The following is a 16,100-nucleotide window of genomic DNA, read 5'->3' on the forward strand; positions in this document are numbered from 1 at the left end:
GTCTTTGTCAGGGCATTTGTTTGTTATTTTCCCCTTGACACCTTTCTTTTACCATCCTTTCTCAACCCATTTACACTTTACTACCCTCCCTGTCCTCCATTCAGCAGAAAAAATATAAACAAGTACTTGTCCTACAAAAAAGAAAAACCTTCCTCTTCTCCTCTACCTCCTCCTATATCCCATTTGTGTTATCCTTCTGTGAGCTCCTGTGCTATTTCTTGTTTCTGACTCTATTGTCCCCTTCTTTCCTCCCCTTTTACATCAACAAACTTCCTAACCACTGTGCTGAAGTGCCATTGTACGGCCTGCAAGCACTACATGTGAAACGCCACAGGGAAGCATCTATGCATGCATGAATATGACCTCCATGTCAGTTATGTTTTGCGTCACATAATCACATTACTGCCGCCTGTGTTTTAGCATGATAGCATGATGACTGGCCTCCTGCATGATGGTAGTGCACCTCCAGTAATGCAGTCATTGTAGGCAACAGGACTTGGATGCATTGCCATTATCATGCTATATTTGTAGGACTATCAGTTTTTTTTCTATGAATATGCCTCCAAAGCTTCCCTGTAGATACTTTGTATCTTTTCCTTTATACTATAGATCCACTCCATGGCAAACCGCATTTGGTTGAAGTCTCTGGACCAACCATATTTATTTCTTTGCTGCATGTCCTTTTACTTAACTGGAAAATAGCAATGAGGACTATTAGATTTTGCAGTTTCTTTTCTTTACAAAGGGTTACCTGCTTTGTGTGTATGCAGCATATAGTTTTAATAGCTGTAAATGTGTTACAGTTTGTGTATCATCAATGTACACTAAAAATGCAAGGTTTCTCACATCTGTTGCAGCTTTTAGTCTTCATCTCTGACACAGGTTTCCTCCTGCTTTTTTCTTTCAGTAATACATATAATTAGAAAAATGCGCAATTCCACACTTTTTGGACTTAATTAATGTCACCTGCAGTCACAAAATCCACATGCCTCTATTACTAATAGTATGTTACTGTGAGAGTCTAAAGAATTTTTTGTAGGGTCCTGCATGGGCTGCTTCAATTATCCTTCCAAACCAGACACTTTAATGTCTGTGAGTGGAATTTGGTTCTTATCACCAATTAAGTTGTTTATGTTATGTCTAAGTTTTATTTCTTCTTCCAAAATAACATACTTAGAAAGGGTCTATATTACAACGTTGAACTGAAACAAGTTTGAACGTTGTAATATTGAACCATAAAGTCCGAAAGTTGAAGATAGCGAAGCCACGGCACATCAACTTTTTTCCCAGGGAAAAGAATCGGTGGGCCGTTTTTGGGGCTTTGCTATTTCTTCCACTGTGGTGCGATCTCAGAGTTGATATATTTAAGTAGGGGGGGGGTGAATAGACCCCATGTTGGGGGGTGTGGGGGTGAACCCCCCACTTTAGTTTAAGTTTAAGGTTACATTTTTTTTGTCACGGAACAGAGATTTTTTTCCCTGGGAAAAAAATCACTGTTCTATGTTTTCGGTTTTGTTGAGTTTCGGATTTTAGGGTTCGATATTACAATGATCGAACTTTTGTTAGTTCGACGTTGTAATATAGACCCACTTAGAAATTACATATAGTATATGGAGAGCCATGAATAGATTCGGAAACTGGGAAAAAGGTAAACTTAAGTACCTTTCTGACATACAGATGACTAACAAAGTTTTGTTAAGCACCTTTCAGAGCTGTTATGCTCTAGTTTTTTGCTACAGCATAAAAAGGAACCACCAGTGAACAGTATCAGTAATCTGAACTACCTTTAAAGCTGTAATACATATCACACTGTGATTCTTGTTTTTTTGTGTTTAGTAGTCTAAAGTATGTTACGTCTTTTAAAGCAGTCACAGGATAAGAGATACATTTAGTTTCTGGCCACTGTCTGTAATGCAGAACTAAGTGTATTGCAAAACAATTAGTACTCCTAGACTTTATTTGCTCTCTTTTTTCACCTTTTAATTAACTGGTAATACTTAGAGCAGATAACTCTCGATGTACTACAAGGAGCTATGATCAGGTCTCTCTCATCATAACCGATTAGGCATATGTTCTTAAAATGGAAGTCAAGATTTACTTCTGGTCTCAATGTAAATTTCTTGACATCCTTTCTTGGACGTAGAACAACTTGGTTGTGACTGGAGATCTGACCATAATCATGTATATCTTAACTGCAACAAGAACTCATGTATCTACTTCATTTAAGTGGCTAGCAACAATTAATGCTCTTGTTGGTACATTAGTACATACTACAAAATGCACTATATCAGAGAATTAGCAAAGCTTAACAAGTAACAATGCATGAAGGAAAAATAGTAATTAATAATAATAATGATAACTGTAATAATAACAATACTGATTTTATGGGCAAATAGTTTACCTTCTGAAATTCCCTACATTTGATTGTAGATGCCTGGCAAGTTGAATATACATTTGATACATATGAGAAAAAGAAGGAAAAGTAATGCTACACATTCCTATGAAGATGCGACATTATTGTTTTCCTTCATTATGAGACAGTTTCTCGGATTGTCTTTTTATATTCTCCATAGGTTCATAGGTTGGTTCCAGACTATCGGCCCTAGGGCCTATACAAGCCTAGCCATAACAATTCCCTGGCTATTTCTTCCCACACTATTTACTTCCCTGGACCCCTGTCTAGCAGGGTGACTGACGTGATCCCTGGGGTGAATTTCCTTTCTCCCATCCAATCGTCAAGGTTCCTTTTGAAGAGGGCCAAAGAGGTGCTCTGCTTGACATGTATGGGCAGTCTATTCCAGAGTTGGGGAGTCTCTGCGTCAAGAACCTATCCCTCCAGCATGTTTTGTTTATTGTGATGACAAGGTTTAGATCCCTGGTGCGTGTGGCACTGAGGGATTGGGATTTCTTTAAGTGTAGCATGTCCAACAGCTCTGGGTTTGACATGGCCTTGTATGTTAAGCAGAGGTCGCCTCTGAGTAGACAATATGTGACAGAGTATAGCTGGAGTTTTTTAAGGTGGTCAGTGTAGGGCATCTGCTTTAGGCCTGTGATTCTTTTAGTGAGGTATTTCTGCAGCCTTTCCAGTTGTTGCAGATGTCTTGAGAGGTACATACTAAATGGGGCATTGTATTCCATAATGGGTCTAATGAGGGATGAGTACAGTGGGACAATGACCTCCTTTTTCCTGGATGAAAAGCCTTTAGTGATGAGGCGTGCTACATAGAAGGATTTCCTGACTGTTGTGGCGATGTGGTTATCGAAGGTGAGACCACTGTCCACCTGTGTCCCTAAGTCTCTTATCGCACTTTCAGGGTTTAGTGTACTGCTATCTATGTGGTAATTCATGGGTACATGTTTTTTTCCCAAAGGGGATAACTATACATTTCTTGGCATTGAGCTTGAGCCCATGGCTCTGGCACCAAGCATCTGTTTCTGTAAGGCCCTTTTGTAGAGTATCTGCATCATTTGGGGATTCAATAATGGCTCCCAGTTTGCAGTCATCTCCGAACTTTGTTAGCCAGAGTCCCTTAGTGTTGGCCTGTACTTCAGAGGAGTAGATGCAAAACAAGTGCGGTCCCAGGACTGGACCCTGAGGTACTACACTTGTCACTTGTCTGGAGCTGGATTTGAAGTCAGCTACTTTTACAGTGTGGGTTCTGTCAGTTAGCCAGTTGGCTACCCATCGAGTAACGTAGGGATTAATGCCCAGCTTAGTAAGTCTATCTATGATTCCAGAGTGGGGGATGGTGTCAAAGGCCTTGGCAAGGTCCAGATAAGCTGTGTGGACCACCTTAACTTCGTCCACGGCTCTGGAGACTGATTCGGAGAAACCAATCAGGTTCAGGAGACAAGATCAGCCCTTCACAAACCCAAACCGGGTGGGGTCCAGTGTTTGAAGGTTGCCAGTTTGAAGTGTTTGTTCACCTTCTGGAATACATGAGTCTTTACCATACATTTCAAACCTCTTAGTGCAAGAAATCTGGACAAAGCCTGATAAAATAGGGGGACAAAGGCCCAAAAATAGAGACGATTTTAAATACTATAAACTTTGAAAGTTGTTAGAATAACAGGGCTTTTGTTAACATACATTTTCTGAATGATTTGAAGTCTGAAACTCAAATGTATGTCATTATTTAGTGACTTCTATCGTCAGATCATCACATCAATTTGCCAGAAAAACCACAGATTTTATTTGAAATTGACCAAAAATATAAGGCAAAAATCTGGACATTCTGCAAAAATCTGGACAGTTGAGAGGTATGGTTTAGTGTTCATGAAAGAGCTAGAGCAGATTCATTTGAACCCATGAAAGTGAAATTTCACTGGTGCTTTTTATTTTAATTTTAATTTGGCATATCAGCCTACCTTTCAATGTATTAGTGCAAAAAATTTTGACAAAGCCAAAAATAATGGGGGACAAAGGTCCAAATATAGGGACAATTTTAAACGTAGGAACTTTAAACTTAGAAATTTGATAGAATAACTGATTCTGAATTAGCATGCATTTTCTGAAGGGTTTGAAGCCTGAAACTCTACCTTCCTAAGTTCTGTCATTATTTAGTGACTTTAATCCTCAATGATTTTCCAGAGAACCTCAAATTTTATGAGGAATTGACCAAAAATATGAAGCAACAATCTGGACAGTTTGTGAAAATCTAGACAGTTGAGACATATGCATGTCAGCAAGGAAGAGTTTTCCTTTGGTCATGAAAGGTACGTCTCCCTGTGGAAGAAGACTCTTTGCTTTGGCCTTTTCTGGACTATAGTAATAACATAATACCTTGTTGCATAGTTGGTATTCCAAGGGGCTGGTTGTTTTGTCATAATAAATCTTATTGGGTTACAAATTCTTTTCAAAACTATTCTGGGTAAAGGCAACTGCTTCTTTTAAAAAATCTCTTAAATGTGTTACGTACTCAAAGACAGTGGTGGTATATGGCAACTTACATCCTCTGTAGCATACGGAAGGTATAAAGGTGGTGCCATTCTCCTTCAAATCATGCTTTCATATAGTCGGGTACCTGTAGATTTAGTAGCAGCACAAATGGCTACCATTGGTAGTCTAATGCCACGGTCTTTTCTTGAGGAGCTGATGTACTTTTTTAGTATATAGACTTCTTGGGTTTGTTTGCCCCAAATGACCAGAGGATTTTGTGTAATGGGAGAAATGGAGTTTTCTGTGCACTCTCAATATTTCTATACCCTTTCTCTTGAGTCACCAGTAAAATGTGGTCCAATGTAAGACTGTAGACTTATCTGTAGTACCAACAAACAAAATATGTGTTTTGTTAAAAGTAAAGTTATTGTTTCTGTAGTACTACCAGGGGAGGGAAGTATTCAACCCCTTTTGTGAATTTACATGTAATTGTTAACAAATACTGATCGCTTGTAGAAGATCTAGTTACTATGTCAATTATATCGATCCATATAACAGGCCATGGTATTGTAATTTCTCTTTTCTTTCAGAAGGGTGCCTGTGTCCAGAGGTAACATGCTACAATTTGCAATATTTTATTCATACCTGCACATATTAACTAACATCAGTCATTACACATTGTCAGTAAGTTACATCATTTAAAGTCTCAAAAGTTATTTTGCCTCCTCTGTAGCCCTGAGCAGGTTTATTATGTGCATGCTGTAGCATATCTGCTTTGTGCCCTAAAGGCACTACCTGCTGGAATTTTTGTGATGTGTTAACAGTCCTTAATAGGTGACATTTTTTAATAGAAGTCTGACTTTTTGGTTTAAATGGCCTTAAGGTCATGGTTATTTTGCAGATCACTTTCAGAAATGATTTTATATCAGAGCCATAAATAAAATATTATTTCCTGTTGTCTCATTTTTACTGCATTTTTAGTGAGTTAAAATCAGATTTGTTACTATACAAGTGTAATACATATTTCTGCTTTTCTGTTGATGGGTAACTATACTTATTCTTGCTTAGGCTGGAATAATGGCCCAACACTCCTAACTTTAAAAGCATCTTCTTTAGTGTCAGTGAAGTGATAATGTCTAGTTTTGTCCACTCTTTACACTTTTGAGTGACCTCTGGCTTTTCTGCAGTAAAATGTTAAACCAGGATCATAGACACGCTCATCTGGAAAAAATATGCCCAAATCTTTTTCCTTTAGATGTAAGCATGCCATTTAACTTCCAGGTTGGCAAATGTTTGAGGAAGTTCTGTGTGACGGTCAGAGTCTATAAATATTACATTGCAAACTGAACTGTACTGCATTTTTGTTTTAGCTATATACAGAGCTGCTAAGATAACATACTGGTTAGTTTTGGACCCACACTTTTACTTGATAGCATGGCATGATTTATTTTTGTACCAAACGTCGCTCTACTCCATAATGTGCATTTCCATATTGGCTAAAGGGCCAACTGTCAGTATGCACCACCCATTGAACACTTCAACTGTTCAGCTGTGACTAAAATTGCAAAATTAGCACTGTTATGAGGCTATGATACCTAGCAGCTTCATATATCAGTGCTGGTGCTGTCCTCCCACACTATCGGTACCTGCTTTTTGCATCCCTTAATAACTTACACCTGGGGCAGCTGGATCTTTGGCCTCACCTTAGCTATGTCTCTGGGTTCCTGCACATATTATATTATAATGGAGGTGCTTGCTTTGCTGTCTGGCAAGTTCAAATGCTGAATTTGTTGCCTAGTCTCTTCAGACTCTGAATAGTCATGCATATTGTACATTTGCCAGTCCTTGAGAAATTGTACTCTTTTTTTTTTTTTTTTTTTTTTTTTTTTTTTTTTTCTTCTTCTTTTTAGTATATTTTATTTCCAAAAGTTGGTTCTAGGGTTTTGAGGTCCAGATTACAATTTGACTACTAAAAGCAAATCTATCCCTAGTCACTTGGCTACCTGGAATAGAAATGGGTTGATGTTGTGTCTATATAGTTACCTTTTGTCACAAATATAGTTTTAAACCTGCACAGTTGAAAATAGGACTTTTTATGCTTATTTTTTCTCTTCCTCACTCAGTGTCTTGCTGCATAAACTATAACACAGTGCTCTGAATCCTGCTTTTGATTCATGACAACACTGATGTGACTGTTAGGATATCATTTTTCTAAGTATAAATTCTTTCCCTTCAGAGGTTATACCAGGAATAGGTCTTGACTCAAGCTGTGTTTTAGGTAGCTTAATAAACCCGATTTTGCAAATCTGGGAGTTCCACTTTGTCTTTAAATATTCCATAAACATTTTCTAAATCAGCTTTGCATAGTACCTTAGGCTGTTCTATTTTACTCTTTGTATGAGACAACAAAAGTATTTGCTCAGCACTCTCTTTGCATGAATATACTTCCATTGTATTAACAGGATAGATTTCCTGTAATAGATTTAAGCCATTTGGCAGTTTCATTTCATTTTAAATAACATTTTCTGGTAATTCAGAAATAGCAAGTTCCAAATTACAGGACTCTCTTATTGTAGTTTGCTGAAACTGAACTCCACACTAGAATCATCTATTACATCTCACAGATACTTATTTGATATTATCTGGAATTACTGCAGTGACCTTTCATGCTGTTTGGCACACCTGGGATGTGTTTTTGACTTGTATTAGTGTGGAGTCCCAGGAATTGGAACCTTTTATCTATGACGAGAGACGTCATTAACAAGGCACCCATATAGCCAGAATACCCAAAGTTAGCTAAAAGTGTTAGCTTATGGATTAAGCTACCTAGCTGGAAGTTGTTCTGTCTTTTTCATTGCAATGAGGCAGAATCACCAGTACTTTTAGCCAAGGTTTTAGTAGCCTCTAGAGATCAATCACCTTTGAATACTTAGTCTTTTAAATCTGACTGTAAGCATTTTGTTGGTTTTGGAGGGTACTACATTTCCTTAGATAGGATGCTACCTAGCTTTTCTCTTACTGCAATATTTTCCAAGTTCTCTTTTTTAAAAACATCTATAATCTCGATACCCTTGACTAATCTATCTTTTCATCATCTGTGGACCACCTGATTGTAAAACATTTTTCTTCATTACTGGTTATAGCTAAAGCTATATAGCAATCATTTAACTTTTGCATATACTATAATGGATCATGCCTTTGCAGCGTTCTTTATTTGAGAAAGAAAGTCTTTGGAGATTATACAGGCTAAATGGGTAGCTTACAAGACTGCTGATATGAATTTGAGTCATGAAGACTTAGAGCTTTACATTAAAGAACCTGAGTATCTCAAATGACTGCACAAAACTGTAAAATCAGATACCACAGCTAGAGTAGACATTTGAGATATCATCAGACATTATGATTCTAAAGGATGTGAATTCCAACACATAAATTATGAGAACTTTTGTCCACTACTAAACAGTCACATATAAAATGTATCTGCATGATTAGGGCTCACCATCAGGGAAAGTCTGATTAAGATAGTAATGATCCTCAGCCTAGAGTTAGCAAAAGCATAGATAAGAAAAAAATGAAGGTATTTAATTCTTAGAATAGCGATGCAGGTTTAGAGTTACATAGCAAGAAGTTCATTTCAAGAGTATAAAAGGGTGATATTGTGCAGACGGTTGAGAATTTGGAACCAAAATTATTGCAGTATTAGACTGAAACTGCCCTTTGTCTTTATTATAAATCAGTCTACTGGCAGGTGGAAAGTTTCAGAAACCAGGAAGAGATACTATCCCTAGTAACCATATCAATTATGAGTTCCAGCCTCACATAAATACTAAATTTTAACTTGACACCCCCTGTCCATGAGGAGAAATGCACATTTTTTTTGCAGAATGTCTTCCCTGATTGTCTAAAAATTGAATGCTGTATGAGAAGGAATGCAGCATTCCTTTTCAGAGATAGACTTTCACTCTTTATATCTACAAAAATGCCTCTACTTGGGTATTTGTGAAGTAGCTACTTTGTCCTTTATCCACTGCTTCTCTAGACATAACAGATTGGAAGTCTGGTCCAGGATCAAGCTGTGGTTTGGGTACTGCCAATCCTGCTGGAGCTGCTGTATTTCCTTTCCTGTCTGTGGAGAGGGAAGCTTAAAAAACATGCTTTTTTCCCCATTCTACTTCTCTTCCCTTTTCCATACATTGTTTTCTCTTTCCAGTAAAGTTTTCTATCTCATTTTCATTATATTGTTTTGGTAATCTTCCTATATTTTGGTAAACTTTCTATATTTATTTTTTATTTGCCTATTTATTTAATATTTATTTACCAGGAAAGTCTGACTTGAAACGAGACTATTTTCAGTGGAGGCGTGGGGAGAAATGCTCCAGATGTGTGTCTTTGTAATGTGGGATGAAACCAGAGCACCCAGAGGAAACCCACACAAAGGCAAAGAGAACATGCAGACTCTCCACAGAATGCACCCCAGGTGAGAATCGAACCAGGGGAACCTCTTGCTGTGACATGACAACACAAACTGCTGCACCACTGTGCCGTCTGACTTTATTGAACTATATTGCAACAGTGATATGTATGAAGAACATCGCACAGTTATGTGTGTGCACTCACCAAAACAATATGGGATTGAGTAGAGTCACTGTCACAGGACTAGCTCCTAAGCATATCTCTCTCTCTGTCTCTGTCTTGATATTTTCTCCACAAGGCCGAAGATGGGGGTCAAGGTATCCCTGTCTTTATTTCTTTCAGTCCCACCATTCCTGTTAGACCCCCCCCCCCTTTCTACTGCACAGGATTAGTGGTATGGGAAGAAATTCTTCTGCAGTCACTACTGAAATCAGTGAGAGCTGCAAATGAGGCTTTTCCTTCCTTCCTTTTATTTAGTAGGCATATCCCATATGTCTTCACCTGCAAAAAACTGAGTTAACTGTCTATCTGGAGACGGTGCAGGCTGACTGCATATTTTATCTGTGATTCATGTCTACGTACTTGTGTTAGGGTGGAGTTGGTGTTCACTTGGATAAATGGCTCGTGGTGTTTGGTGACCTGGACAGATGGCCATCTTCATCTATGTCCTGTATGTATTAAATTATACTGCATTAATGATGTACTGTAACATCAGCTGTGTATCAGTACACTCTTGCACTTTTTCCTCAGTACCCGAACACAGCCCATGAGGTTTCCTTGCCTTAACTTGCCTGCTTATCTCTTGTGTAGTTGTTTTTGCTTGTTTCTTTTCTGAAATATTTTCTTCAGATCCCTACTGAAAATGAACCATACCTAGCTATTCCATTTAACAAAATAAATAAAATCTGTCCACTTTCCTGGCTGTTTTTTTCTAATCAGCTTTCCAAGTCAACCATATAGATATATATAATCCCTGAAGCTCATAACCAACTTGGCAGATGGTGCAAAAGGTTAATTAGGGGTGTAAGCCTTTTGGGCAGTTTTTCCATCTCTTCCAACTTTCTGGTTAATAGCCTGTGTTTGCACTTGTTTCCCACCTTTTCTGTAACTAGTCTGATTTGCTGTATCCAGGGCTGTTTGTAAGCTTCTGAGCCTCCCAAGCCTTTCTGTGTTGGAGGGAAGCATTCTAGCTTATCATTGTGAGTGGTAAGCACTAGTTAGCCTATCTACCACAAGATCCAGGTACAGATTCTTAGTTTTAGCACTTGAATTTGCTTATTCGTGCTCAGAACTTGTTCAGAACTTGTTGTTAGCACTAAATAAGCTACAACTTACTACATCACTCAACCTTCCTCTTTACCTAGAGGAAAACAGTTTTTGTACTTACTTTCCTCACTTGCTTAGAGAAAAACAGCTCTTATACTCACTTTCCTCACTTGTCTAGAGGAAAGTAGTTTTTTTATTCAGGCATGTCCAAGGGTCAGCTCCCAGTGTTCTGTCCTGTCTATCTGATGAATCTGGGCATCTTGGGTCAATGTAGCAATTGCCTCATGTACACAGACAACCCTCTCATCCTACCACTCAACACCACAATCTGTGTGAGATTCACTTATCTACCCAAACTGGAGGTAAAGCTCTCTCCAACCAAGACTGAACTTGACAGTCAGGAGGAGAAGTTAAACACTTGCACCACACCACAATCATCACATAGTCCCAATAAATCTACACCACCAAAATTCACACATAGAAATACAAAAACATTCACGGAGGCTCTCAATAATAATCTGCTCAAGCAACAGAGACCTACAAAGCAGAAACGCAAGCAACCACCACCCCCCAATACAACCCAAATGACACATAGCCCACAGACTCAGTGTGCCAATAAACCACAGGCCATAAGGCAAAACAATGTACCCAACACACTAGTCATAGGTGACTCTATAGTCAGGCACACTGATGTCCCACTCACCAGGCTAAACAAGGAGAAGGTTACTGTCAGCTGCCTGTCGGGTGCCAGAATCCGCCACATAACCTATGCACTCAGGTCACGCCAAAACAAGTACAAATATGACTCTGTCATTGTCCATGTTGGTGTGAACGACCTGAGACATACCTCCCTGGACTACATGAAAAGAGACATGGAAAAGCTCTCCGATTTTGTAACCCAGGCAGGTATGACCCTAGCCCTGAGTAGCATCCTGCCAACACCCAGAATGATACTGCAGTACAAGGACAAAATGATTGACTTCAGCAATTGGCTAAGCTTCTGGTGTCATTCTAAGGGGATCCAGTATCTGCCTGCCTGGGATGACATGGTCGACAGAACATGATGCTTTGCTAGAGATGGCCTGCACCTGTCGCCCCTGGGATTCTGGATACTGGCTAAGGGTCTTGCCGCCCCTATAGTGACTTTTTTAGGCAAGGTTCAAATGACAAATTCACCATCAAAACAGGAACAGGCAAGCAAAAACTGAAGGTAATGCTACTCAATGCTGGAAGTCTAAATCTCAAAATGCACTCACTCGAGGCACTCCTTAAAATGGAGAACATCGATATCTGTGTAATGATTGAGACCTGGTTCAAGACTCTAGAGAGCACCCCTGCATTACCAGGCTATAACTCATACCACACTTTTCGGACATTTAACCTGGACCAGAATACCAAAGGTGGAGGTGTGTCCATATTCATTAAGGATATCCACACCTCCAGGCTAGTTGCGCAGCATAACGCATCCAAGGTTATTCAAGTGCAACTAACTCTGGGCAAAACTGCAATCCAAATTGTAGCTTGCTACAGACCCCCCACCATGCCTCAGGAGTCTCACTCTTCTTTGATATACTGAAAAATATCAGGGTTCAACCAAACACCCTAATAATGGACGATTTCAACTACCCCACCATTAACTGAGAAAACTACTCATGTACCAACTCCTTCACTCAACACTTTCTGGAATTCATAAATTCCAATGCCCTGGATCAACTTATCCACACCCCCACCAGGGGCAACAATATCCTAGGCCTAGTCATTACCAACATGAGTGACCGGTGTTCCACACCTGAAGTCGACTCCTCGTTGGTCAGATCCGACCATAAGCTAATCACCCTAGATATCCACATCCCGCCGCCACCCACCATTAAGGAAACCACAGTAAAAAATTTCTCCAAAGCCAACTTCATGCTTCTTAAGACAGAAGTGGCAAACTTCATGGCACCCATGCAGATGGACAATACAGTTACGACTGCTGACGCCTACACAAACACACTCTATAAGCACTTACATGAGTGCATGGATCGCACTATCCCAGACATAATCAAGATGCTATCCTCCAAAAAAAGGAAGCCAATCTGTTGGTCCCCTGTCATAAACAAACTCTACAACAGAAGGAAGAAACTGTTGCAAAAGAGAGTAAAATCCCATGAGTGGAGGAGCTCCCTTGTCAGCCTCAGTAAAAAGCTGAGATCCCTTATAAGATCCTCCAAAGCTAGCTACAAAAAAAAGTCACCACTGATTCTAAGGGCAACCAAAAAGCATTCTATAGCTATGTCAAGAATCTCTATGGCAACACCCAGATCTGCTCTGAGTTACAGCACAATGGCTTGAAAATTACAGAACCAACTGATATTGCCAACATCCTGGCAGATAGGTTCAGTGCTAACTTTACCCCCCTCTCCCCCCTAAAGGGGCCGTATCTATACAGGAAGAATGCAGAGTCACCTGTAATCACATCTATGCAGGTAAAAGCTGCACTCTCTAAAACCAAAAACACAGCATCCATGGGACCGGACAACATCCCAGGCTGCGTTTTACTTGAACTTTAGAATGAACTGGCTCCCCACCTAAGCACTATGTTCAATCATAGTCTCACATCAGGCTTTGTGCCCACTGAATGGCACACAGGAACATTTATCCCACTCCACAAAGGGGGAGCCACCACTGATCCTGGGAACTATCGCCCTATTAACCTGATGAGACTGGTCTGCAAGGCCATGGAACATATCATTATGGAACTCTTAAACAAAGACATTGGTAACCTCCAAACGCTGGACCCCACCCAGTTTGGGTATGTGAAAGGCAGATCATGCCTTCTGAACCTGATAAACTTCTTTGAGGCAGTCGCCAAAGCCAGAGACGAGGGTGAGGTGGCTCACACAGCCTATCTTGACCTCGCCAAGGCTTTCGACACCACCCCCCATTCTGGAATTATAGCTAAACTCACTAAACTAGGTATAAATCCCTATGGCACAAGATGGGTTTCCAAATGGCTCACTGACAGAACCTACAATGTAAAAGTTGCAGACTCCAAATCTGACTTCAAACCAGTGACAAGTGGAGTACCACAGGGTTCAGTCCTGGGACCTCTCCTGTTTGGTATCTACTTCTCTGAAGTACATGCAAACACAGAAGGTCTCTGGCTAATGAAGTCTGCAGATGACTGCAAACTAGGAGCCATAGTCGAGTCCCCAAATGATGTGGACATCCTACAGAAGGGCTTCACTGAGACAGATGCCTGGTGTCAGAGGCATGGCCTCAAGTTCAGTGCCAAAAAGCGCATTGTCATCCCCTTTAGTAAAAACTCTGTACCCATGAACTACCACATAAACAGCAGTCTACTTAATTCCGAATGTGTGATAAGAGACCTTGGGACCCAGGTGGACAGTAGTCTCTCCTTTGATAATCACATCATCACAGTAGTCAGGAAATCCTTCTATGTGGCACACATCATCACAAAAGGGTTCTCATCCAGGAAAAAAGAGATCATTGTTCCCCTCTACTCGGCACTCATTAGACCCATTATAGAGTACAATGCCCCTTTTGGAATGTACCTCACAAGACATCTTACAGCAGCTGGAAAGGCCACAGAAGTACCTCACAAAGAGAATTACTGGCCACAAAGAGATGCCATACACTGACCGTCCTAGAAAACTCCAGCTTTACTCTGTAGCATATCGCCTACTCTGAGGCGATCTCTGCCTAACGTATAAAGCTATGTTAAACCCATAGCTGTTGGACATGCTACACCTAAAGAAATCCCAATCCCTCTGAGCTACATGCTCCAGGGACCTAAACCTTGTCACCACAATAAACAGGACATGCTCGAGGGATAGATTCCTTTCCTAGAGACTTCCTATACTCTGGAACAAGCTATCCATCTATGTCAAGCAAAGTTCCTCATTAGCACTCTTCAAGAAAAATCTTGATTAGCGGATGGGAAATAGGAAATACACCTTGGGGATCACTTCTGTTGCTCTGCTCGACAGGGTCATAGGAAATTAACTTTCTTGGGTGGCATAAGCCAGGGAACCTTGTTAGCTAGGATTACATAGGGCCTTGGGCCGATAGCCTAGTATCTACCTATGAACCTGTGAACAATTTGAAGAGTTTACAGATTCTCAAGATGAGAGTATAGAAAAGCATGAACTCCCATAACCCACTAAGAGCCATGATAATCAAAATATAAAACTGTACAGTGCGAAGGGAAAATAAAAATGATGGCAGTGTAGTGTAGCTTCTTTTAATTTTATTAGATATTAGAGCTTACCCTGTAGCTTTGTTACTCTGTATGTGTAGCTGACTTATGTGTGGGTACAAATATGTGAAACATAGAGATTACATGCCTCGATAAAGGGAGTTTAGAATATAAATAAGGACTATATAAAAGGGAAAGACACTTTCACCTAATGGCCTGCAAGGTATGAGAATTAAAATATTGCTAATGACAGATGAACACTATCTTGTTGACAGTATACAGGAAATGCTAATGTAAACTATACAAGATATTACGCCATGCATTATTTTCCCAGTTCTTTGAAAGTGGAAACATGCTTACTTGGAGTTAAACATTTATTTTATTATTTTAACATTTACAAATATTAGTATTTTGTAAATCATTAATGTAACCCCATATTTGGTCTCTGCATACTGTTACAAAATGAATTGTTTTTGTATGATGTAAAAGTGACACTATATAAAGATTTGAGGAAAGCAAAGCTATAAATACAGAAGAGTTAACTGCATCCAGATTTGATAAACTTGAGCATATAGTAAAATGAAATAACTAAAAAATGGAATGAATCAAGGTATGCAACAAAAAATCACTCAATAAAACTTTATCTCTTGAACAATTTATATTAGGAAATATGTATAATAAATTATGTCAGTTTAAATTTGTCATCTACATGTATTATTTGTTAATACAAGTGTTGAGAGAAACAATTGAAAGTAAGATCCTTTAGATTTATTTTTTCGTGGTCTTATTTTCTTCTACTCTTTCACTTTGTGCATTCATTTTTCATTTGACATTCATGTGCATGAAGACAGATGGTAACCACCAGGCTCATGAATTCTTCAAATGAAACCTTGTTGTCTTTAACTTTTGTGTCCAGGTTTTCTAGCATCTGCTTTGCAATTTTATCCTCTTCTCCTTTCTGGAATAGATAGAAAGAAATGAAAGTATTATTCAGTGACATAGACTATAACATGAAAGGAGCATAATAAATATATTTCACAGCTTCACCTACATATAGAAACTAAATATGGAAATTTCTTGAAATAGATACATTTAGATGTTTTAAATTAAATTGCATTGCAAAGTTAATTTCTTTGTCATCTCATTTGGAGCATTACTGCATCATCCTTTGGAGTGCTGGTTGCCTTCTCATTACATGAAAGGAGCATAATAAATATATTTCACAGCTTCACCTACATATAGAAACTAAATATGGAAATTTCTTGAAATAGATACATTTAGATGTTTTAAATTAAATTGCATTGCAAAGTTACTTTCTTTGTCATCTCATTTGGAGCATTA

At 39.2% G+C, this 16,100-nt stretch overlaps 1 protein-coding gene across 1 annotated transcript in view; it reads right to left on the reverse strand.

Moving 5' to 3' along the window:
- Positions 1-15,196: 15,196 nt before the first annotated feature.
- The window catches only part of LOC122808028 (protein S100-A4-like), a 112,863-nt gene continuing 111,959 nt past the window's right edge, over positions 15,197-16,100 (reverse strand). Inside the window, exon 3 of the mRNA XM_044079016.1 lies at positions 15,197-15,717. Within this exon, the coding sequence (XP_043934951.1) occupies positions 15,562-15,717 (156 nt within the window). The 3' untranslated portion in view covers positions 15,197-15,561. The remainder of the gene's footprint in view (positions 15,718-16,100) is intronic.

Source organism: Protopterus annectens, chromosome 8.part0 (genome assembly GCF_019279795.1).
Source record: "Protopterus annectens isolate FY-2018-M chromosome 8.part0, PAN1.0, whole genome shotgun sequence".
Classification (NCBI taxonomy): Eukaryota; Metazoa; Chordata; order Ceratodontiformes; family Protopteridae; genus Protopterus; species Protopterus annectens.